This window comes from Vanessa tameamea, chromosome 29, assembly GCF_037043105.1.
Source record: "Vanessa tameamea isolate UH-Manoa-2023 chromosome 29, ilVanTame1 primary haplotype, whole genome shotgun sequence".
Taxonomy (NCBI): domain Eukaryota; kingdom Metazoa; phylum Arthropoda; class Insecta; order Lepidoptera; family Nymphalidae; genus Vanessa; species Vanessa tameamea.
In genome coordinates this window covers 4,145,170-4,170,196 of record NC_087337.1, presented here as the reverse complement: position 1 = coordinate 4,170,196, position 25,027 = coordinate 4,145,170, and the positions used below count along the sequence as shown (strand labels likewise).

The 25,027-nt window shown below is 33.9% G+C and overlaps 1 protein-coding gene and 1 long non-coding RNA gene across 2 annotated transcripts; both read left to right on the top strand.

The window, feature by feature from the left end:
- The first annotated feature begins 6,782 nt into the window (after positions 1-6,782).
- Positions 6,783-17,371, top strand: LOC113396851 (uncharacterized). Its single transcript, XR_010309758.1, has 3 exons — positions 6,783-6,863; positions 15,555-15,639; positions 17,077-17,371. It is a non-coding gene; the product is annotated as an uncharacterized LOC113396851 (long non-coding RNA).
- Positions 17,372-21,873: 4,502 nt separating this feature from the next.
- Positions 21,874-24,804, top strand: LOC113396849 (serine hydrolase-like protein). The gene is made up of 6 exons (XM_026634914.2): positions 21,874-22,087; positions 22,302-22,433; positions 22,900-23,037; positions 23,314-23,464; positions 23,906-24,043; positions 24,473-24,804. The coding sequence occupies exons 1-6, from the start codon at positions 22,033-22,035 to the stop codon at positions 24,780-24,782; spliced, it is 924 nt and encodes a 307-aa protein (XP_026490699.2). The 5' UTR covers positions 21,874-22,032; the 3' UTR covers positions 24,783-24,804.
- The last annotated feature ends 223 nt before the right edge of the window (positions 24,805-25,027 follow it).

The window sequence follows — 25,027 nt, the reverse complement described above, 5'->3', positions numbered from 1 at the left end:
GTAAAATTTAATTCATCAAATGTATTATAGGCTAAATAAAATTCAATTTAACTCATCGTATATAACATCAAGATTCGTAGATTTAAAAAATAAATAAGACTCTTTGGAAAACGAAGTTCTTTTACGCAGCTTAGGCGCAGGCACAGGGCCGAACCTTCAGTTTAGGGGGCCCTGGGCTAACACTACTTAGGGGCCCTCCTAAGACATATCTGAACGTAGACTTGAATTAAATTAATTGAATGGGTTTGATTAATTGCAGGACTCGCAGGGCTGCAAACCATACGATCTGTTTAATTTAATAAAATTATGGATTCTTACGCATTATCGTCTATTTTTTACTTTGACTTGACTTAGCTGGGGCCCTCTTGAATTGACGGGGCCCTGGGCTGAAGCCCAAAAAGCCATATGGTATATCCGGCCCTGAGCTTACAGTGAAGTCAACTGGCGTCTAGCAGAAATGGTCACGTAAAGAATACGCGTTACGCCCTCGCTAATCGATATTTCCCTCTCTTTCTATTTCTATCTGCCTCTTTCTATTGTACAGGGTATATATTAATTTAAACTTATTTTTCGTTATTGTTTCAATTCACACGGAATATTAGCAACATTTTTATTTCTTGTAATTTAATTATTCTCAGATGTTGTTTTTTTTTATTGTGTCTGTTGTTATATTAATAATATACTGAGAGAGCAACTTTGCTCCAAACGGATGTCCCACGATACCTCTCGTATTTTTCGTTATTATTACAAAACTTCCAGACGTGAACCGGAATAAAATAATGTATTCAATAACGTGGTCTGAAAATAAACGTTATAAAATCATTTCAAAAGTATAACAGCCGCGTTCATTTTTAACACTATTTGGAAGACAGGTATTAACATACATTAGTACGCCATTTAATACAATCAAACAATAGCAGTAGGTAATTAACTTACTTATTTATTTAAAAAAAAAAACTAAGAATTAAGCCAACCGATATCGCTAGTAAATGATACTGCTATCGCCATCTATAAAACAGATTCGGAACTATTGCATAGTTTTAATTTTCGGTAATATAGGATGATTTCTATAATAACAGGTAGCATCTTATTGTATAAAAAATACATTCATAACCCAAGACACAGTTATTTATTATTGATAACCTAACATTATTTCTGTTATATTATAAAGGAACGAAGATGTTAGCGATTTTTTGAAATTGAATACTAATATTCTTTATTCATTAACAGGGATGTTATGGATATGTCATTTCGGATCTGGATACGGATACGGATATGTGAATAATATTTTAACGGTCTCGGATACGGTTCCGGATACGAAATTATGTCCGATTATCCGATTGTTTCGGCAAGTTTCGGTTACTGATAAAAGATTATTTACAAATCGTAAAAGCTAAAATTACAATATATTAAATTGTCTAGCTTTAAAATAAAATTAGCTTCTCTCTTTAAATTAATAAATATCGGTTATGGTTTCGGATAATTTTTTATTTCGGTGACGGTTACGGAGCTCCATAAAATTCCTGTTCATGAACACGCATGATTTTAACAATATGATTAATTATAGTTAGAATTAGATCCAAAAGGAAGCTTTAAATTTACGTTCTTTTTGTATTTATTGATAATTACTTTTAATATACCAGAATTGTAATAATTTAATATATATATATAAAGTAGATAAAAAACAATACTGATTTAATACTATACTGATTTGATACTGATTAAAAGCAAAGGTAATCATTAAAATGACAAGACAAATTTTTCTCTCAACTAAATTGTAAAAACATTGATCTCTAAAATTGTCAAATGTTTCGATTGATATATATATTAAGTATACTCTATTCCAACCACAAGAGGAAAAAAGTCAAAGAAACAACATTTGACAGCAAATTGACGCGATATCATTGGTCGAGAGCTCGATTAATCTATGATATTCACTGTGGATTTGCGAAAGAATGGCGTTTTGAACGTCGACGAAACTGTTATCGGAATTTTGGAAGTAAAATTAAAGTGGAAATAAGTGGTTCAGTGTAATAGTGTTGTATTATAAATAAAGATATGTTGATCATTTACTCACAATATAGGTGAGTTATTAGCGAATCGCATGAAATACGTAAATCTAAGGTTTGTTTATCTTTATTCCTACTTCCATTGGAATAGGCAAATACATTTTTACTTTAAAAAAATACCTAATAAATGTTAAACTAACACTCTAAATAAACTGTCAAAGCTGAGAACGCGTCGAAAAAAGTGTCAAACGTTTAGTATGAGTTGTGACGTTTGACGAGTGTCAAGCGTAGCTTTCACACACTCTAAAATAATAAATTTGGCTCGTTTATTTTAGTTCTTTTGTAATGCGAAACTCTGTCTGTGTGTAACGCCATTGTTTCGCAAATCCATAGCGAATATCACAGATTAATCAAGCTCTCGACCAATGATATCGCGTCAATTCGCTGTCAAATGTTGTTTATTTGGCTTTTGTCCTCTCGTGATTGGAATAGACTATAGAGAAAGATCTTATAACAAATATGTAAAAAAATTAAGTTGCAGTTGCCATTAATATTTATAAGCTATATATATTTATAAAACAAAGCGAGTCGACCGTTAGTTTAAAATAAACATTGTTCTTCACTTTGATTTATAAAGTAAGGTTATGTTAATCTCAACAGTTTTGAAATCTGTCTGTACATATGCGCGTCTTAATAAAACAATTTTAAACAATTAATTATGTTATTTCATACCTCGCATATTAATACGTACACTGTAAAGGATAACGTAGTAATTGCATTGTACTTTGATATTAAATTCAAAGAATGGTTCTAAATTACGTTATTAAAATATATATATATATATATATTCATTTTTTTGTTTATTCTTGTTTTTCAAGCTATTTTATGGTTAGCGGGATTACTGTAGATGTCAGCCGTAGCAATTATTTTATATGTAACTTTTGTTTACGAGGCAAAGGGAGAAAAAAGTTATGCCAGACAATTTAGCATAAATTTTTCATCACTATATACACTTACTGAAACCAAAAATTTTGAGAACAAGACCGTCCGAATACTACCACTTTTTACCACTTATTAGTATTTTGGCAAGTTAAAACGGCGGTAAAACGCGGCAGCGACTTTAAAACAATGCACGCTACGACAAACGGAGGAATCCCGGTCGTTGCGTCGTCGGCCGTCATCGGTCGTCGTGAATTGTTAGAACGCTAGTGGAAAAGAATATCTATGGAATACGTGGCAAACGAACGGGAGCCTCACCTGATGGAAAGTCACCACCGCACACGGACATCTGCAACCCAGGGAAACAATATACGGAATTCAATGGTACTTGTCTGTTTCTACTATTAACAAATATAAATTGGCACAAAACACGTTTCCGGAAACGAGTGTTCGTCCGCATGGAATTCGGCTTGTGACGAAAATCCTTCAAGAACTTACATGCAACCCCTATTTTACAAGTTTACCACCTTGAAAGGTAAAAAAGTAACCTATTTCCATCGTTGTGTACACTTCGCTTTATACAAAGTTTCATTAACATTGGTTCGGTGGTGTAGCCGTGGAAGAGTAACGGAGTTGTTTTTAAAAAAAAAAATTAATGTCAAGTAGTTACATTACATTAGTTTACGTTTTTCTTTTTTTTTTTTTCTTATACAGCCGCAGTACCGCTCTTTAACCGGCCAGTAACTTTTTTCCGCTCTCTAAAATTAATTCTTTGTTACAGGGCTGGACCGTGAGTTTAGCCCTGGGCTAATACTACTTAGGGGCCCCACTGAAGGTAGACTTTAATTAAATTTATTGAATTCGATTATTTGGCATTATCGTCTATTTTTGACTTTGACTTGACTTAGCTGGGGGCCCCAGGGCTGAAGCCCAAAAAGCCATACGGTAGATCCTGCTTTGTTAAATCGTAACAATTAAGTAACCAATTTTTTTTTATGTGCAGCAGCCATAATAAATGTATAAAGTTATATTAATCAAGAATTGTTAGTGATGCACAATATATCTGAGCCATTAGCAAATCGGCAAACGTAAATCTAAGGTTTGTTTATCTTTATTCCTTTTTCTATTGGAATAGACGCTCGTGACGAGCATCCGAGGTGTTTTACGCCGGTGGTCAGCGGCGGAGCCAGTCATTTTATCCGCCGCACGGCGTCGTCTTGACGCTCGGCCTCCAGTGGCGGACTCGGGGGAGTTCGTCACATTTCGACAAGGATGCAGAGGAGGAAGGCGCGATCTAGGCGCGCTTCTATGTATTCAGTCGCCTCATGGCGGCTGCTGCTGGTGGGGCCGCGGTTGTAAGCCACGAGTCCGTTGCCCCAACACTAGGCAGCGTAGTGAAAACTCGAGGAGGTTTTAGTGGGTAAGACGGGACACTAGGCACCGGTACGGGGCAATAATCCCCGATGAGCCCCACATACCCGTCCCATTGCCTCCTCGTAAAAATAAAAAAAAAAGGCTGTAGTTACGCTAACTACCGCCTATTTCAATCACAGGAGAAGAACGGACATATAAACATTTGTCCTTGAATGGATGCGATATTATTAGTTGAGAACTCGAACTATGATATTCACTATGTAAAATTTAAATGCGTATAAGTAGTTTTTTTTATTTGATTTTCAGTACGACAACCAACAGTAGATACAATTCCAATAAAATATAATCCTGGCAAATGTACTATTTACCTAGTAATATATATTTAGTAAAATTAAAATCAAAATAAACTTTATTTAAGTAGGCTTTTACAAGCACTTTTGAATCATTTAACAAACTGTAATCAAGTGAAGCTACCACCGGTTCGGAATGTAAATTCCACCGAGTAGAACCGGCAAGCTACTCAGTAATTACTCATTTCAATATGTATTAACGAAATAATAAACATTAATAAATCACACATATTTCAAAGTTGAAATAAATACAATTTAATAATAACATTAAGTTTTACTTTAAATTAAACATAATACATATATTTTCTAACGATTAAATAATAAATATTAATTAATAAAAACAATATAGCCGAGATGGCCAAGTGGTTAGAACGCGTGCGTCTTAACCAATGAATGCGGGTACAAACGCAGGCAAGCACCACTGAATTTACATGTGCTTAATTTGTGTTTATAATTCATCTCGTGCTCGGCGGTGAAGGAAAACATCGTAAGGAAGCATACATATCTAATTTCAAAGAAATTCTGCCACATGCGGTGGAATATGCTCCATACAATCTCCTCAAAGGGAGAGGAGGCCTTAGCTCAGCAGTGGGAAATTTACAAGCTGTTAATGTATGTAAAAAACAATTAAATATACTAATATATAAATGAGCATAAAAAAAACAATAGTAAACCGAGCACATACCTCGATCATACAGAATAAATCCGAATATTGTAATATTTTATTATAAAATGTAAGTAAAAGTGAAACCATTGTAACCGGTTACAGAACGACCTCAGCTATAGTGATGTGCTTATTATTTTACACATACATATATATCGATATTTGTCTAACAACGATTCGACTTGCAAGTCAATATTTTACATTAAATATTAATATTCGATGTATATTTAATTATTTATTGTAGTTAATAGTCCATTTTCCTCCGTATTCTCTGGTTTAGAACGAACAAACAAATGCAAATAAGTTATAAAAAGATATAATATGCTATGCATTATTATTATGATATCGGTAGGCGGACGAGCAAATGGTCCACTTAAGGTAAGTGGTCACCACCGCCCATAGAAAATGGCGCTGTAAGAAATATTAACCATTCCTTACATCACCAATGCCACCAACCTTGCCAACTATGTTACGTCCCTTGTGCCTGTAGTTTTTTGGACTAGGAAGGTAAAGTAATTGCAAATTACTAGTTTTAAACGATCAATGTGTGTTTTTACTTAGTTTAAGGGGTTTTTTTTCCAGCCCATTTGAATTTACGCAAACGCCTAGTCATATATTCGATATCGACTAACATCGATACTTATTATTGTAGTCAGTGTAACTTACTACAATAATGGCACAAGGGATATGACAGTCCTTATTTAGTTATAACGCCAAAGGTTAGTACCGCTTTCGCGATCTAAAGGATGGTTAATATTTACTAGGGTGACCCGATTACCAGCCTACCTACCTGTCTTCTACTGTAATGTTAAAATTATCCTATTTTTTACTTTTTTCTAAAAAAAAGGTACAATAGCAATGCCCCAAATTAATTAAGGAATTACTAATACTCCTTTTTACCCCTCCTTTTGAGCTTATCGATAGTGTTAGGAGTGGGTACGACACTAGCCCAAGGGGTCAGGATCGACCATTGCGCTATTGACGAATTATTATGTACCTACTAAGAAGTAAACTTATTGATATAAAAGTTTTTTTTTTAAGTATGATGACAATGCATCTACTTATGGAATTCCTAATATTCCTGTTTATCTCTCCAGTTAACAGCATCCTCAGGCCACTATGCTGTCTTTTCTTAAAATATGTTAAATAATGTTTTAATTTTGTTTTTTCTTAAACTTCTTGAGTCTCGTGTGACAATCATTGGTGTAGTGAAAAAAATAATTGAAAACAAAAAAAAAGACAATTATAATTATATTATAATATGAAAATCAGGATTTATATCAATTAACTAATCAATAAAAGATTTACTTTATTGTAATAACTGGGTCAATATAAAAATGTATCGATAGTTCTTATCGATAATCGCACGTCACTAAATAGCAGGCATTGACTCCCGCTATCGCCATGTTTACATATCGCTCATAGTTATAAACAAACAGTATCATTTGGTTTTATTTTTGTTTACAAATCGGACGTATAGTGATCGCGAGTGGTTGATTTGTTATACAATGGATATTATCTGCAAAGGTTTGTTGTTATTGCTTATTCTTTTTTTAAATATGTTTAATTTTTTTTTTTTAAATAATTTGGGCACAAATCTGATAATTATTTTTATTGTTTTTTTTTTATTATTTTGATTTTATGCAAAGGTGAGATTAATTTAAAAAATATATGCATACGTAAATGTTTTAAAAGTCTAAATTAAAATTAAAATTTAGCGCAACAAGCAAGTTGTAATTTTATTTCTATGATAAGGCAATCAAGAAAGTTATCTCAGTTAAATAAATAATCTTAAGCCTAAGATGACGTTGCTACTGCAGTATAAAACATACCCAATCTTCAATGAATTAAAATGAACGTATTTAATAATAATTTAAAAAGTTAAACGCTCTTACGTGTTCCTCCACACGAAGTGTGAGGGTATTCCTCTGATCCCTGGAACGCGTAATGCACCACAACACACCGGGAAACCCACTAAAAAATAGCGGTACCCATTCCGACTCTTAAGAGGAAATCACAGGATCCCTTGCCTGTATTCTAAGTTTATCCACTGTAATAAAAATTTGAAAAGATATTCTACGTACGCCCTAATATGCCCAAAAGGATGTCCTTCAATATAAACCTCCTATTTCTTTTTAATTTTAGCCGTGCGAAGCCAGTACGAGTAGATGCTTCAATTTCTTTTTCAATTTCAAATATTCCATATTCCGTGTTTATACAGATGGTCAGTGTTTGAGAATTGTTTCAAACGACACTTCGTTACACAATTTGTTAATATAATTTTTTATTTTTACTGACATGGCAGACTATATAATAAGACATCTGAAATGGACACCACCATCACTTTAATCTTAAATACACCACCAACCTTGGTAGCTGAGATATTAGGTACCTTCTGCCCGTATGTCTATAACAATCCTGCCGGCCTATAATTTTTTTTATTCAATATAGAATCTGTACACTCGCTTAGTGATAGCCGAAAATCTAGCAACGGTTCGGAAATAAACACCTCGGTCCTGGGGAGAAACGGCGATACAAACTCAAGATTTCTGTTTTTAATGTACAATTGTCATATCTTCCCATTCGTGTATGAGAATGAAGAAAAAGAGTTCATAGTATGACATATAACTTGAACGCAATTAACTATTATATATGTTACGAATAGTACCCTTGATGCGATCTATATTCTTATTGTAGGAACTCAGTTATCTACTTGATTGTGTAGGACTTTGTGAAGCCCAGACGATACGCACTCATCATGAATTCTATTATCAAATAGGAATACTTAGTTTCGCGGTGTTCCCGTTTGAAATTGAAGCCATTGATACCGTAGGCATATGTAATCTTAGCTCCCAAAGTTGGTACCGTATTGATGTTTAAAGGAATGGTTAATATTTCTTTCAGCGCCAACATTCAGATGCTCCTGAACCTTACCTTACTACTAACCTTACCCGAGAAGAGCCGAGATGGCCCAGTGGTTAGAACGCGTGCATCTTAACCGATGATTTCGGGTTCAAACCCAGGCAGGCACCACTGAATTTACATGTGCTTAATTTGTTTAAAATTCATCTCGTGCTCGGCGGTGAAGGAAAACATCGTGAGGAAACCTGCATGTGTCTAATTTCAACGAAATTCTGCCACATGTGTATTCCACCAACCCGCATTGGAGCAGCGTGGTGGAATATGCTCCATACCTTCTCCTCAACGGGAGAGGAGGCCTTAGCCCAGCCAGTGGGAAATTTACAGGCTGATTATGTTTATGTAACCTTACCCGTCCGTCTATCTATAACAAAAAAAATAATTGTTAAAGGCCACTTGAATATATAATGAATTTGTGGGCCTTGATAAGGTCGTCAAATTGATTAAGGGGTTGAATATATGTTACTGTGTCGGCTTATCAAAGGCACACAACTACGCTGATATAGCTTCTCAGGAGTAGCACAAAGTTTTGATTGTTTACACACCCGTGTTTCAGAAAGCAAATGGAGCAAACGATGAATTGCGTGATCTCTCTCCCCTTGCGAAAAATTGCCATCAGATAACAAGAGAGAGGTAACAGAGATTCTGGACTACAACTTTAAAATGGCAATCCGTAATAGAGATTACTAGATCCTAACCAAATGACCAATAACTCATCTTCAACAAATACCACAATAGACAAAGGCTCCAAGAAATTTAGTAATTTCTGCGGTCATCCATCAAACACAGAAATAAACACGTGCACATCAAAAATTTAGGTCAAATAATAGAACAGATACTCCAAAGGCAATGATATCACGTTTTATGATATTATTTGTAAAAATACAATGAATTATAACTGGTTGCATTAGAAACGTCCAGATTTCCCAATGTAATCTTAATCTATATTTTCTATACTTAATATTACAAATGTGAAAGTAACTCTGTCTGTCTGTCTGCCTGTCGCTCTTTCACTGCCAAACTAATGAATCGAATTTAATGAAATTTTGTATGAAGCAAACTTGAACTCCAAGGAAGGACATGGGCTACTTTTTGTGCCTAACGCATGACAACCAACCCCTAAAATGCGAGCGAAGCCGCGGGCGACAACTAGTGATAAATAATTGATTAATTGTCCGTGTATGTATATTGTCTAATATTATCAAACCTTCACAGACATGCCGTACGTGCCTTTTGTGTATATTTTATTGTACGGGTAAAGCCTTCCCATTTGCACTTCCTTGAAGTCGAATTTTCTGGCAAAGGTAGTAAACGAGCAAGAGGTTCATCTGATGGACAGTGAGCACCACTGCCCATGGATATCTGCAACACCGGGCTTGCAGCGTTGCTGACCTTTAAGGAATGAGTCGGCTAGAAATTAAAATTTCCAAAAATACTTAGCAATGGATGTTTACGTTGTAAAATATACCTACGATCTATGCGTTAGTTCGGGAGCCCACGAGGGGATTTTGGAATTTACTCAAGCGCAGCAGATTAGAAGGTTATTCCTAGCAGAGTACGTCCAACGTAAACGACCGATTTAAATAGGGACGAGCGTCTAGCGAGCGTCTAGCTGGAGCGCAGTCCATCAAAATAGTACAAAAAAATCGATCTACAGAAATACTCGAGCGCTATCAAAAAGGACAAACTGTTACAAGTATAGATTGTATTGAGTTTATTTTAGTGTCTGACAACATCATAGTCAAAATTTTAGGACTAATAAGGACGTCCAAATTGGATTTGAACTCTTTATGTTGTAATATTTTAGTGGCAAATTAAATTGTCTTCTGGGGTATTTTTCACATAAGAACTTTTAATCTTAAGGTTTATATTTAATTCTCATAAAATTTAAACCACTTTGAACCTTCACGTCGTAAGCGACGATTCATTGATAATCCAACATCTCAAATGATTTTTCTCTGTATTAATATAGCGTGCCAACTTAAGTTAACACTGCGGTTTGACATCATGCCAGATAAACAAGACGATTAATTAAACGCATCTACTGCCCCGAAGGTCGTCATTATGCAGGCTAATGTCATGGTACAGATGTTTGTTTTACCTGGACGAATTATGCCACGGCCGAAGGCATCCTTGTCCTGTCAACTCAATAAACGAATACTTTTTAAGGCTTCGGGCGAGCCTATAGTTACCGACACACCACGTAACTATTCTATCACCGAACAACGATACTAAGCTATTTTATATTCCGGTACTTAAGACATAACATTTCAGTTCCCATGATCGGTGGTCCATTAGCGATGTAAAGATTGGTCGATGTATTGTACAGTGCCATCTTCTATGGGCGTTGGTGACCACTAACGACTAGGTGGTCCAATTGCCTGTCTGTCTACCATTTTCATAAAGAATCCAACGATATAGCGATCGGATTTCTGAACGATTCAGGAAGTCGCCTGCGCCGAAACTAACTTCCAGCCCGATACCGTGAACGGGACGGTTGAGGAGTCTAGGCAAGAATGCAATGGCGTTCCTTCTTGCGTCGTTTAGGTAATTTATTTGTTTTAGTTCTGTTAATTGTTTATTCACATATATTAAAGTTAATTTTGTTAAAACCTTATTATTTTTAGGCCGATTATAACGAACATATGCTTGTATAAATTAAAAAAAATAAGGACACCTTTTAAGATTTTATTTACAATGTTTTAAAGGGTAAGGTTATGAGGAAAAGACATTACAGATTTTATTTTTACGCGCAAGGTTGAGCGTAAAATAATAAATGCCTTTTGATTCACTATTTATATTTATTTCTTATCTGTATTTGATGCAAAAGATTATTTGTCATGTTATGGTCTAGCTGATTTACTCCTTTGTCTTGAAAGTTATCTTGTATAAGATTACGAAACCAAGCTGAATTATTGAAGATTGCTATACCGAATATCTTATCTGCTTCAAAGAATTCCCTATCTCGAAGGGTTCAGCCAGCGTTTGCAACGTAAGCGGAAAAAATGTATTTTTATTTACGACTTCACTTCAGAAACCTTTAAAATTGTCAGTTTTTCACTACTATACCGTGCATGTATTATACACATAAACCTTCCTTTTGAATCACTCCATCTATTTTAAAAAACCGCATCAAAATCCGTTGCGTAGATTTAAAGATCTAAGCATACACAGGGACAGACAGCAGCGGTAAGCGACTTTTTTATACTATGTATTGAAATTGGTAGCAAAAGTAAGTAGGCCTGTAAATATCCTACTGCTGAGCTAAGCCTCTCCTATTTAGAAGTTTTTGGAGCTTATCCAATGCTGCTCCAACGAAGATTGGTTTACGTGACAGATCCACGACCTGCAGGTTTCCCCACGATGTGACCACCTCCACGAGATTAATTACACGAGCAAATAGTGCTGACATTGAGTGGTCTCTATCGCCTATAGACATTACATATTCAAGAAATATTAACCATTCATTAAATGGACGAAGAGTCACCAACTGTGGAAATTAAGATTTTATGTCCTTTGCATCTGTATTACATTGGTGGTAGAGTATGTGAGTGAGTGGTAACCAGTGGCTTGCACAAGGCCCTACCACCAATTTAAAATCACTCCTCTTTACCTTATGAAGTTACGGTACTAACTAATATACTACTAGTAAGTCTCACGCGAGTCTTCGCGTTTATCAAAAGATTTTTTAGGAATTTCGAAACCTATGACAGGTTTTGTTTTGATTTCATTTCAATGTAAACTGCAAGTCGCTCATCTACATTTGGCGCCAAAATGATGAAACCCCAAATTTTTAGTACCAAATATACATTAGTTCAGTTAGAACTAGTTTGTCAAAACGATTTACTTTAATTTTGTTTACGGTTTTCAATATTATCTTATACATCCATAGTGAAACTCTCTAACCGACCAGTAACTTTTTTCAAAAGAAATTCTTCGTTAATTCGTAACAATTTAAACATCTTTAATGATCTACACGTCTACGGCTGGAGCTCTTCAAAATGAGACCATAACCAATTTTTTATATCGCCCCATAATCACTGGGACAAAAATCGTCTTACACTTTTAATATATAAGATTTATATATTTATCGTTTTATAACAAGTAATTTTTTTTTTATTGGGTATTAAAATAGTAGTAAAAATGTAACAGTCATTAAAAATTAACAGACATATAAAAAAAAAAAAACAAAATGGCGTGACGGCCCGTTTGTCAAACGAATTAATATTCCTTATTTTACATTTATGATTGTTCCAAGTTATGTTTAAATTATTTATTTATTTATTAAAATATCATGTAATTGACCTTTGTCACGGAGATTGTCTAAATTTAAAGCGGTTGCAATTGCAAGGTATAGGTTATCTTCTATACATATAATAAAATTGAAGTGTATGTTCGTAATATTAAAAAAATCGATTTTTACTGAATGCATATGTACACGGTATATATACCAAGATAACATTTTTTTACAATTTTTGTCCGTCTGTCCGTCTGATGTAATAAGGAGTAACTTAGCTACTTACTTTTATTTTAGAATTATATATAAAATAATAATAAGGTCACGCTGTAATGTCCAAATACTGTCCAGTATCGCTCGCAACCCATCACTCCGCCGTCACGTCGGGTGCCTCTCACCAACGAATTAATATCACAAAAGCTGTTAGTTCTGCTATGACAGTCAACAAATCACGAGGGCAAACGTTGTTTAAAGTAATGACTTAACTAAGGGTTGCGTTCCCCATGGGCAACTATACTGTATTGTTAATTTAGCTCTAGAAAATCGTACATCAAACATTGTTTGTATATAAAAGAAATTTTTCAATAAATCTAATACGAAAAACCGAAAAAAACACAAAAATAGAAGAGTTTCATTAAAATCAGCACAGGTATTTCTATACGCGAGATACGGAATTAATAAGTTGTATTAAAATCTGCGAACTGAACAATAACATTTTCGATAAATTCAAACGCGCACGAAGTCGCGGGCTTAGCTAGTTATCAAATATAATCAATGATTAAAATAAACGAACAATAGGAAAGCAAAGCCAAGATTTTTTTTTTTTAATTACAATAACAAACGTCAATATCGTTGCAAAGGTCAACGCACTGATAAGTTTGTTTTTTTAAAATAACATATGCGTATTAAATATTTATTGTGCTAAGACCGGTTTTGTAAAGGACATATCGATTAAGAAGTTATATTGTTTATTATTTTATCAAAATAAATTCATAAAATAATTATATGTGCGATTAATAAAAATGTACTTGGTGGTAGGGCTTTGTGCAAGCCCGCCTGTGTAGGTACCACCCACTCATCAGATATTCTACCGCCAAACAGCAGTATTGTTGTGTTCCGGTTTGATGGGTGAGTAAGCCAGTGTAACTACAGGCACAAGGGACATAACATCTTAATTCCCGAGGTTGGTGGCACATTGGTGATGTAAGGAATGGTTAATATTTCTTACAGCGTCATTGTCTATGGGCGGTAGTGACCGCTTACCGTCAGGTGACCTATTCGCTCGTCCGCCTAACGATATCATAAAAAAAAAAAGAAAAGAAATTCACATACGATAGAAGTGAATAGACTATTCCAATCAAAGAAGGAATAAAGATAAACAAACCTTATATTTACGTAATCATCGCGATTTTCTAATAGCTCTGCTAGAACTGTTTGTAGTACACAATGTACTGCAAACAGTTCTTAATTCATAAGTCTGTATTTATAATACGACTAGCTGTGCCCGCGACTTCGTGCGCGTTGTTTGAATTTAAGTTATTTGGATATTGTAACGTGATTTTATTTTTATTCTATATATAATTCTAAAAAAAAAGTAGCCTAAGTTACTGCTTACATCCGCTATCCGCCAGTGAAAGTCCCGTCGAAATCGGTTCAGCCGTTCCAGAGATTAGCCGGAACAAACGGACTGACAGACAAAAATTGTAAAAAATGTTATTTAGGCATATGTACCGTGTATACATACATATGCATTTAGTAAAACGCGGTTATTTTAATATTACAAACAGACACTCCAATTTTATTATATGCATAGATAATATTCCACTTAACTACTTAAATACACTTTAATGTTACTTCCAAAGTTCCGATAACAGTTTGGTCGATGTTTAAAACGAAATTTTTGATGAATATCATAGATTATTCAAGGTCTCGGCCAACGATATCCATCAGTTCGATGTCATATGATGTTTATTTGTTTGGAATATGTGGTTGGTATAAAGTATAGAGTTTATAATTATTATTTTCATTTTTTGTTTCATCTTGACGCATTTTCGTTTCATCGTGTTTCAAATCGCAACGATTTTCAGAAAGTTGCACAATGTAATATTAGCAAAATGAATGCAATGACATGACATAATATTTTATCTGTGATTGTTTTTTCTGACATTAGTTCCCGAGATTATCCTTCTACTCAAAAACAAATAAATTTACCCCTTTATCATATAAATATAGATTAAAATATTGTTTGAAAAATGCATTTCGTACAATTTATTACTAATACCTATAATATACGTACGTATATTTCACAAGCAACGTTACGTAAAAGGTTACCTAAATCGTTACGAGTTCGAGTAGATTATCTATAAGGAAATAACTTTCTACTTTATACCTAGTAAGAATAAAATTACAAAACTATGCCGGCCTCACCTCAGCATAGTATACACACGCTGTGACGCAAAACATTTGAATACAATGACTTTTTTTATCATAGTGAGTTGATTAAAAGCCAAGGGCAACTATGAGATTTTTTTTTTTTAAAGATGTTATTGTTAAAGGAAAATCTTAACATCAATCGTCTCTATATATTATACGGTACAGAAGGCTACGTGAGACCACATCGGAAGTCGTAATTGTAGTAAATACATATAAAGTATTTAAAAAATAAAAATATTCTAGACTGAGGGCCATTCAACGAAACGAGCTCCCAAAAGAAATTGAAAAAAAAATCAAATAGCTACTCTCTTTAAGTACAACACTATCCAGAAACAAAATTATAATAAAACATGTTTTTATCGCATTCGGTTACATTACATACATTACATTAGCAGCCTGTAAGTTTCCCACAGCTGGGCTACGACTACCTCTCCCTTTGAGGAGAAGGTTTGGAGCATATACCACGCTGCTCCAATGCGGGTTGGTGGAATATACATGTTGCAGAATTTCGTTGAAATTAGACACATGCAGGTTTCCTCACGATGTTTTCCTTCACCGCCGAGTACGAGATGAATTATTGATGACACATTGATGACAATTAATTTATTTCACGGTGTTTTTTTTTCCAGGGCACGAAATACAAAGCGGATGGCAGGAAATTTATACAGATTTCGACAGCTGGATATGTAAATATAATAAATATATATATGGCAGGTAATTATTATCTATTTAATTTATTAAAAACTATGTTAAAAAGTTAAAAAAAAAAACCATAGAAATAAGTTAGGCAGACTTATGATGTAGGTAAGCCGGGCAAATCGGCCACCTGATGGGAGGTGGTCACAACCGCCCAAAGACATTGGCAAAGTAAGAAATATTAACCATTTCACCGCCAATGCGACACCAACCTTGGGAATTTAGATGTTATGTATCTGTAATACGCTATTTGACTGATTTTTAAATCCATTTTATATTATTTAGCAGAGGTTAAGGAACCCAGTAAATGTTGTTTTTTTATTCTAGTACTTATTTGCTGAAAAATATCAAATTAAAAATACCATATTTAAATAGCGAAAACGCTACTTTGGCGCTGCAATGGGGTCGGTGACGTCACTTTCCTGTATTGTAATCTGTGGCATATGTAATCCACATACAGTAGGCAAACGAGGTTAACAAGCAAGTTACGTCATCATAAGCCCGACCAATCAGGAGCATTTTGTATCACGTGACAAACGTTTAAAAAAATGCATTTTTCTTTATGGATTTTTGAATAAATTAATTATTATTTTCAACTTTCGTTAATAAATAACCATTTTTAAACTCATAATATATACTGATTACAATAATTGACACTTTATTTTACGCATTGTCAAATTGCCTATTATACTGGCTCACTGACCTTTCAAACTGACACATAACAATACTAATTATTGCTGTAATATTTGAGAAGAGGGTGGTACCTACCTAGGCGGGCTTTTACAAAGTCCTTTCACCTAAAAAACTTTTACCTTATATTCAGATAACATCCTTAAAAATCCGTAAAATTAAATTGGACATAAACAGTTAAGTAGAATCCTAATCTACAAATACCTACTGTCTCCACTAGGGAAAGCTGGTGAGGTCTGGATAATTGTCCGCCCAGTGGATCGAAATTGCGGTATAACAGGAAAATGCTGCTAGCATTCTAGCCACGATTCCACGCGGTCATGATGCGTACTGTTGCCATTATTAATTATTTCTATATAATGAAGGCCATCATGTAAATAATTCTTATGTAAATACATAGATTATCAACTATTATATTGTTTATTTGTAATGAATACATAGCAGAGTTAAATGTAACCGTCGATCCAAGATGGCCGCTCCGCAACCATCGACGCAACGCATCACTAGAGCGCAGTTCAAACCCTATTGTCACTTTTTTCCGAGAAGTATAAATAAACAAGATGGCGCACATTATAATTCAACCGTTGAATAACAATTCGATTCATTTTTGTCTGCCCACATATTTTAACAATAGTGTTGCCGTATTGAAAAAAAATTGAAACCATTAAAGTTTCTTACTTATCGATAAAATCTTAATAAATGAAGTTATGTAAAGTTAACTTCTTAATAATGCCCATTTAAAAAACATTTTTTTTTTTTTTTTAGATCTTCAAAATTCCAGAAACGGAAACACGACGAAGATATAACAAAATCGTATTTCCAAATCAACACTACGTCAGGCAAAAAAAGTATTACCTTTGAAGATTTATTTGCTGAAGGATTAATATTTAGTAAATTAAATTTAATAAACACAAGCTCAAATTGTTTAAAAAAAGAGCTGAGTCATTTTTTAAACGTTACCAAAGACGGCGATGGCTTTGTAAATTACGATTACGTTTTATTAAAGTTAATAAATGGCGAACGAGAGTATTTTTACCAATATATGAAATCAAAACTTTAATTGTGTTTTATTACAAGCATTTATTTAACTAGCAATTTTTATCTGTTAGATTTTTTCAATAAAATCTGGCAGGTATTAGAATCAATTCCATTTTTCGTACGGAGCTGAAATTTTAAATATAGATTCAGCTCCAAAACTAAAATGAATTCTGCCTTTTATATTTGTGTTCTTCTTTTGTTTTTACGACTAAATGGCTAAATCCATGATGTGTTCAGAACGGTAAATTTACAGTAAATTTGCAGTTTATATGAAAGAAAAATTAAATCATGATAGGAAAAAGCTTCGGCAGAACACTGACCGTGCTTGGAAACGAAATCAGGGGAAGACACAATTATAAGGTCAAGAAGAGGAGTGGAATTTGGAAATCTGTGGGTCGCTGTAAGGGGAAGAATATGCATATTACACGCTTCACGTATACTACCCTACTGTCATCCCTCAGCAGACATGTATTCAAGTCGCCCATTAATATGGTGTGAACATCATTTAGAACAAATGTTTCTAGAAGGGCTTCGAAAGAGTAAAAGAAATTCGTTAATAGAGAGGGACTGTAAAAAACGCCGAGCAAAATTTTTGTCTGGTTTAGAGAAACTTCGACTAGTAAGTGTTCAGCCGAATCAACAGGAGGTGGCTGACATGACGAACTTACAATTTTAAAAGGAATGTAGGATCTAAGATAGGTCGCCACACCTCCATCAGTCCTGTTGTTACGATCATTACGAATGAGATGGAAAGAATACGATGTAGACAGTAAACAGGGCTTAAGCCATGATTCCGATACTAAAATCGCATGAATATCACGGGACTCAAAAGAGGCAAGCATGTCAGGATAATGGGCTGGAATACTTTGGGCATTTATGTGTACAACGTTGAGATTTTTCACCCAATCAGAAAAGAGAGAATTAAGATTGACGTTAAGTGGAAGGGAAGAAATTGCACTTTGAAGACTTAAGTCACTCAATGACTCATCACCCGAAGATACCGACTGAAATATATCGCTATGAATACTACAATTTGAAGACATTGTAATAATAAATATATAATAATAAAATAAATAAATAAAAGTTAGAATAATTAAAAATAATAATAATAATTTTAAAACTAACTTAACAAGTAGTTTTACGTATTTACTGTAACTGTGCCCGACATCCACCAGCAGCATGAAAGAGACCAAAGTATAACAAAAAACAGTTTAAAAATAATTGACTTAAAACAAAGATTACACAAGTGAAAGGTTAAATGTGTATTTTCTATAGGGCTTTCTGGGCCTAACATTTGGTTTCGGGTAATCGAAGCAACTGAGGTCTGCTTCCGTAGTCCCACCTGCGTAAAGGATGCCGGCTCCGCTGTCACGACGTGACCTGCACTGTTGATGCTGCCAACCACCTCCGGAATAGCGTTAACTTCAGCCACTGAGACGACCCGACGGTGCTTGCCGTCAGGACCGACCACAACAACACAGCCGTCTTTCGTCCAGCTGTGCGATACCCCAAACCGTTTACGTGCCGCAACAAATGCTTCATGCCGACCCTTCGTCAGAAATTCGGATACTGTAATACCGCTGCCCTTTAATTTAGATTTGCCGTACCATATCTTGTTGCGGAGCCCCTGATCACAGAATTTAACCAAGATGGCACGATGCTTGTCACTATTATTTGGACGACCCAAACGATGGCACCTCTTAATATTGCTGACTGTGACTTCTGCCAAGGATAGCCGCTCATTTAAAATCTTGCACATAATCTCAGCTGGATCTTCATTGTTGCCCTGGGGCACATCGTGTACAAGCAAAATATTTCGTCTGGACCGAACCTCCATGTCCTCCTGTTGCTTGGAGAGTATTTGAAGCTGCACCTGCAAGTTCTCCAGCGCCGTCATCAGAAAAGTTCGGAATGCACTAAATTGCGCATTTATATTAGACGTCGAACTAGCTGCAGGAATGGATGCCCGAACTTCCCTCTGGAACTCAGTCATTTGAGCTGTGTATGTGGCAGCTAGCTGCTCAATCGATTTCTGGAGCTGATCCATTATGCTTGTTGCAAAAATTAGTGGTAGTGATGTGGCAATGTTTTAGGATAAGTTATTTAGAATAGTACAATTATTTAAAGTTGAAGCCGGTGGATAGTTGAACTCACACGTACATTTTATTTATTATTTAACTAGTTGAAAACATTCTTGTGTATGCAATAACAATATTATAATCTGTATTTAATAAATAACAAAGCGTGTCTTTATTTTTATCATATCAATATTTATCATTGGGGTGGGAGGGGGATTGAGTGACACCAAGTTATACCAAAAAAGTATTTAAGTATGAATTAAAGAATGACTGAATTAATTTGTTTTATTTTTCACGAAGATATACCGAACGCGAAAATCAACACTTGCCTGACGTAGACAGAAAAAGTATTTCTAAGTTGTTATTATTTAACGAGAGTATTTTTACCAATATATGAAATCAAAACTTTATCATGATCAATGATTAAGTTATCACGAATGAATGAATGACTGAGTTGATGAATTTATTTTATTTCTCCATAAATTACATGAGTCTTTATCATAGTTACATTATCATAACTAAAAGCCATTAAACTAAGAATTACATTATCATATATTTTCTGACTGGTGAGACTGGGGCTTATATTCTATATGTACACGAGAACTGACTGTAGAACTGAGTGAAGAACTGAATGTAACACTTATTTTTATTTGGTGGAGCTCGATATTTCGACATTATTTACGAATGTGTTGTTCACGAGACATTCTACGAATGGCAAATACTTATAGTAAAACAAAATAAGTACAGGAAATTTCAAGGACAAAGGGACGCGCATTTTGGAATAGACCCAAAAAACAGAAAAATCTTCACGATCGGTTGAGTAGTTGAGATTAGCGACTTATCAAGTGTAACGACAATTCTCACTTTGAAACATTACAGCAGTTCTCAATTTTATTTGGAAAAAGGAAATGATTTTATCACGGCCTCTTTTAAACTAATAAGAGATTAATTAATTAATCCTCTATACTAATATTATGACTGAATTTGTTTGTTTGATGGAACGCGATAATCTCCAGAACTACTGGTCGTATATGAAAAAATATTTTCAATGTTAGATTATTTCATTTATTGAGGAAGGCTTTAGGCTTTAGGTTATATACGCTACGACTAATAAGAGCGGAATCAATGAATAATGTTGCAAAAACTGGAGTTTCTTTTTCTTCTTTTGACAGCTAACCTTTTTGGTATTTAGGCATTAACGCCACCGCAGGCAAAAAACAAATGCGCCAATACCGGTTAGGGTAGATTAGATTAAAAAATAATAATACATAATACGTTGATACGTTACTACTAAGTATTATTTGAGAAGGTGTTATAAATTATTTGATTTCAATAAATATCTTAGAAGATATCATAGTTTTGAAATATCTCCGCAACAAAATAATGATCAATTACTATTAAATTATAAACCTACATAATAAGATTATCGGACCCAGTACTAGCGTAACCTTCTGAAGTTCCACACTTACTGATAATATCGTGATGTATGTATAATAGAACTCCTTAATGTACTTAGACTTAACAAAGATTTTCAATAAACTTGTTAATAAAAACAAACCCTGACCTTAACAGCCTTGAGTCTCGAATGATGTGCCATTCAAGGAGTGGGGTTAACTACATTCAAAGTGACATTAATCGTTATGTAATATGTACCTACGCATCAGAATTCTGAATAAAGAAAACATTTAGCCCATTCTTCATTTTTAAAAGCCGTCTCTGTCGCACAGAGCTAAAGGTGTAAATAAAAGGTTTATGTCGTAATAAATATTGAAAAAAAAAAAAAGTAAATTACCACCGGTTCGGAAAGAAATTTTTGCCCAGAAAAACCGACAAGAAATTCAATAGTGCCAAAAAATTTCAGTTAGGTACTTAAACAAAAATATTGTACAAAAGTTTAGTCTCATATTAAGAGAATCTATTGAAAAATATCATAAATCAATATTTCTGGCACAAAATAAATTACAATTCAATGTGATTTGACACTGTTTTTATCGATAAATTAGTTGTACGATTTTTTTTAATTCATGTATTTTGAGTATACAGTTCAATACGAACGATTAAAATTTATTTAGTACTGACTGTGTGACTCGAGACTTAAATCGGTCTAGACCTCGTACACACTACACAGCGTCATTTTGTCAGATAAATTAATATAGCATTGGTATATTATGGTAAAATAAAATGGTTGCAAAATATTTATGTTAGCAACGTCAAAACTGTATACTTGTATAGCAATTTATCCTTATACTGGCTACTCGCTCCGGCTTCGTATGGGTGATATTTATTAATGTAACTATTTACTGGTAAAATATTTTGTATACAAGAAATACATCTTTGTAATACATCACAAATTACTGACGTAAGATTTTTTTTTCGCGACGTTGCTGTCTATTATTTATAGATAAAATATTTATTTACAGTAACGATAAGAACGCAGACACTGATTTCAATAAACAATACTTCATTCATTCAAAATTCTAACCTCAGCTATATAATTCCTGATAATAAAAAAATGACCTTCGCTTCTAGGTGTAGGTATAAATTATAATTACATATTTATTACTGTATTTTCCGATATCTCAGTAGACAGTAGTATTCATCGAAAATGTTGAAAAAAACTGAAGAATGGTCCATTGAAGCAATATGGGGTAAAATCGCCTGTAAGTTTTGCTTGTTATTATTCTGTGTTTATGTTTTAATCTATCCCTTTTGAATTGACACATATCACAATATTTAAAAGTTGAGCGTTTCATTGCAAGTTTTGCTAAGTAATTTTCTGCAACATTAACACGATTTTAACTAATTTTATCACCTAGGTATTAAGATTATTTTTTAAGCGATTTTTTTTTCTGAATTTGTGTCTGTATTGTTGAGGTGTATCGTGGGGCGATCCTGGAAATTTCCCTGTGTTGATGGTCCATGGTCATATGGACACTGCCGCAACCTTCATACCGATTGTACAGCATTTACCTGACAAGTACTATTACGTAGCGATCGACTTACCTGGTAAGTTCAAAAATATGTATTATCGATAGAAAAAAAACACTAATATTTTTTTTTATTCATGTACTACGGCAAATTGAGTTTAATCACGCTAATGTATGTTTTGCGTGTAAGTTTTGCAAAATGTCAGTTCAATTGATTCATACCTGTGAAGTTAAATAAAAAATTGTAAATAAATCCTTTCAAGTATTCTTTTCTCCTAAATTGTTTAGCTATGTACCTATAGCTATGGAACATAATATTTAACTCAGATTAAAAAAAAAATACAGTACAAATTAACAATTACAACTGATTACAAGCATATTCTTGGGAATAGTCATGAAACACAAGACAAGTGAAACCTTGTTTGAACTTGAAGTTCTGGCCAAAGTATGATTATCAGCAAAAAAAAAAATACAAGGAGAAAAATTACAAATAGTTACAGAAGCTTTTAATAAGTATTATTTACAATTTGACTTTCATTTTACAGGTCATGGCAAATCAGATCCGTTTCCGGTGGGTCCTCTCATCTCCCAAGCTCACCATATGGTGGCGATACAATTGGTGATCCAGCATTTGAAATGGGAAGCATTTGTCTACATGGCACATTCCAGTGGATTTATTATAGGCAAGCACTCTTATGTCTTCTTAAAAAATATATTATATATATCTATAACTGTAAACAAATTAGATTAAATTATGAAACTAAAAAACAACAAGAGTAATAACTGATTCTTGATTATATCACTGATGTCCGAGCATTCGTGATCATCACGATTTGGTATTTTTGGGGCAGATGGTATTTGAGTCACATTGCTTTTATTCTTTTAAAAAAATAAATCCTCTGTTCTAATAATAACTAATTTTATCAAAGAAATTAAACTCTTTTATTTGTCCATTGCAGGAATTCTCTACAACTACATATATCCAAACAGAATATCAAAAATGGTGAACCTGGACCCCCCACCACCGCTCTCTATGAATTGTTTCCCAGATTATAGCCCTAATTTGTGGTATCAATACTTTTATGATGATTATTATGAGAATTATTCAAGGTAATTTTAATTATTAATTATGTTTATAGAAATAGCCAAGTGGGGCAAGGGTGGGTACAACCCCACTAGGAAGTTAGGAGCCATCCCTGGATTATCATTAATTATCAACAATAATTATTAAATACAAATTAATTTGAATACTAGTTTCGAATATAATTAACTATTTTATTTAATCTGTACATAATTAAATTAAACAATGCAAGTCATAGATTCAATCTGGGTGTGATTGAGTTATAGTCTTAAATGCTGGCCAACGATAAGCCAGTATGTATAAAAATTGACAAGTCACCGAGTTCATACTAATATATATTTAACTTTTTTTTTTATCTTAAAGAATGATCGCTATCATATAAATCGTACATAGGGTACCTAACGACTGCCCCCCAACCCCTGAATCTAATCACAGTAAATCCCACATTGTAGCCAATATTTATTTTTTAGATGGGAACTCGAACATAGTAAAGAATATTCATACGAACAAGCAATAAACCTACTAGTAAGGAGTAGGAAGCTGAGTAAGGAACAGTCTGCCGTTGTGCTGTCCAGAACATTGGTGCCTGTTGGTAATGGTAAATACAGGTAAGCAGCTTTTGAATATAAGGAGTGCTAGGTGAGACCAACCCAGCTTAGATTTGCAAACCATAGCAATAATTCATAATATATTAATAAAGATAATATGAGATATATGAATATAATAGTGAGGTAAGGGGAACGTCTCCATATTTACAAATATATATATATATATAAACATTTCCAAAATTTTATTAAATTGTTAGCATGGTATTTTTTTTCCTTAGAAAATGTAGGTTAACTACAATAGATTTTATAGGATTCCGGTAATGACTACGAAACACAACAAAAATAATTCTTAGTCCTAAATAGTATTATTTTGGTAGAATCGATATTTTTTATAATTGAATAAAATACCCATTTTAATCATGTGTGAGTTTCCAGGCTGTGTTTCAATTCCATTCACGTGTATGTTTATTAAAACTATTAACTTCACAGATTGTCCTGGGAGCCCCGTATGAAAAAAGTGGTAGCAATACCAATGACAGAAGAAATGCTTATTAAAATTGCCACAACTAATGCACCAGCTATGTTAAATATCGTAGCGTCTATTGACGAAACTTTTGAAATGTTAAAGGAGCGCGGCGATCATTTAATGAAAAGATTACAAGAATCGATACCGGTTTTTATCGTTATAAACGTCACGGGAACACACGATATTCACATCACTAAACCTGAAGCCTTTGTCGATAAAATTAATGATTTCTTAAATAGTGATATTAAAACGAAACGCCTAGCTAAATTATAATATTAAATGTATTTTTATTTGAGTTTTGTTTTATTTTTGTACCTTTAATAAGTATTAGTTTTGGTACCAACCATTCATCAGATATTCTATCAGCAATACTTAGTATTATTGTGTTCCGGTTCGAAGGGCGAATGAGCCAGTGTATCTTCAGGTACAAGACATATGCGCCACCATCCCATGATGCTTATGGATGTTGGTTACCACGAACCATAAGGTGGCTCAATTGACCGTTTAAAAAAGTATAC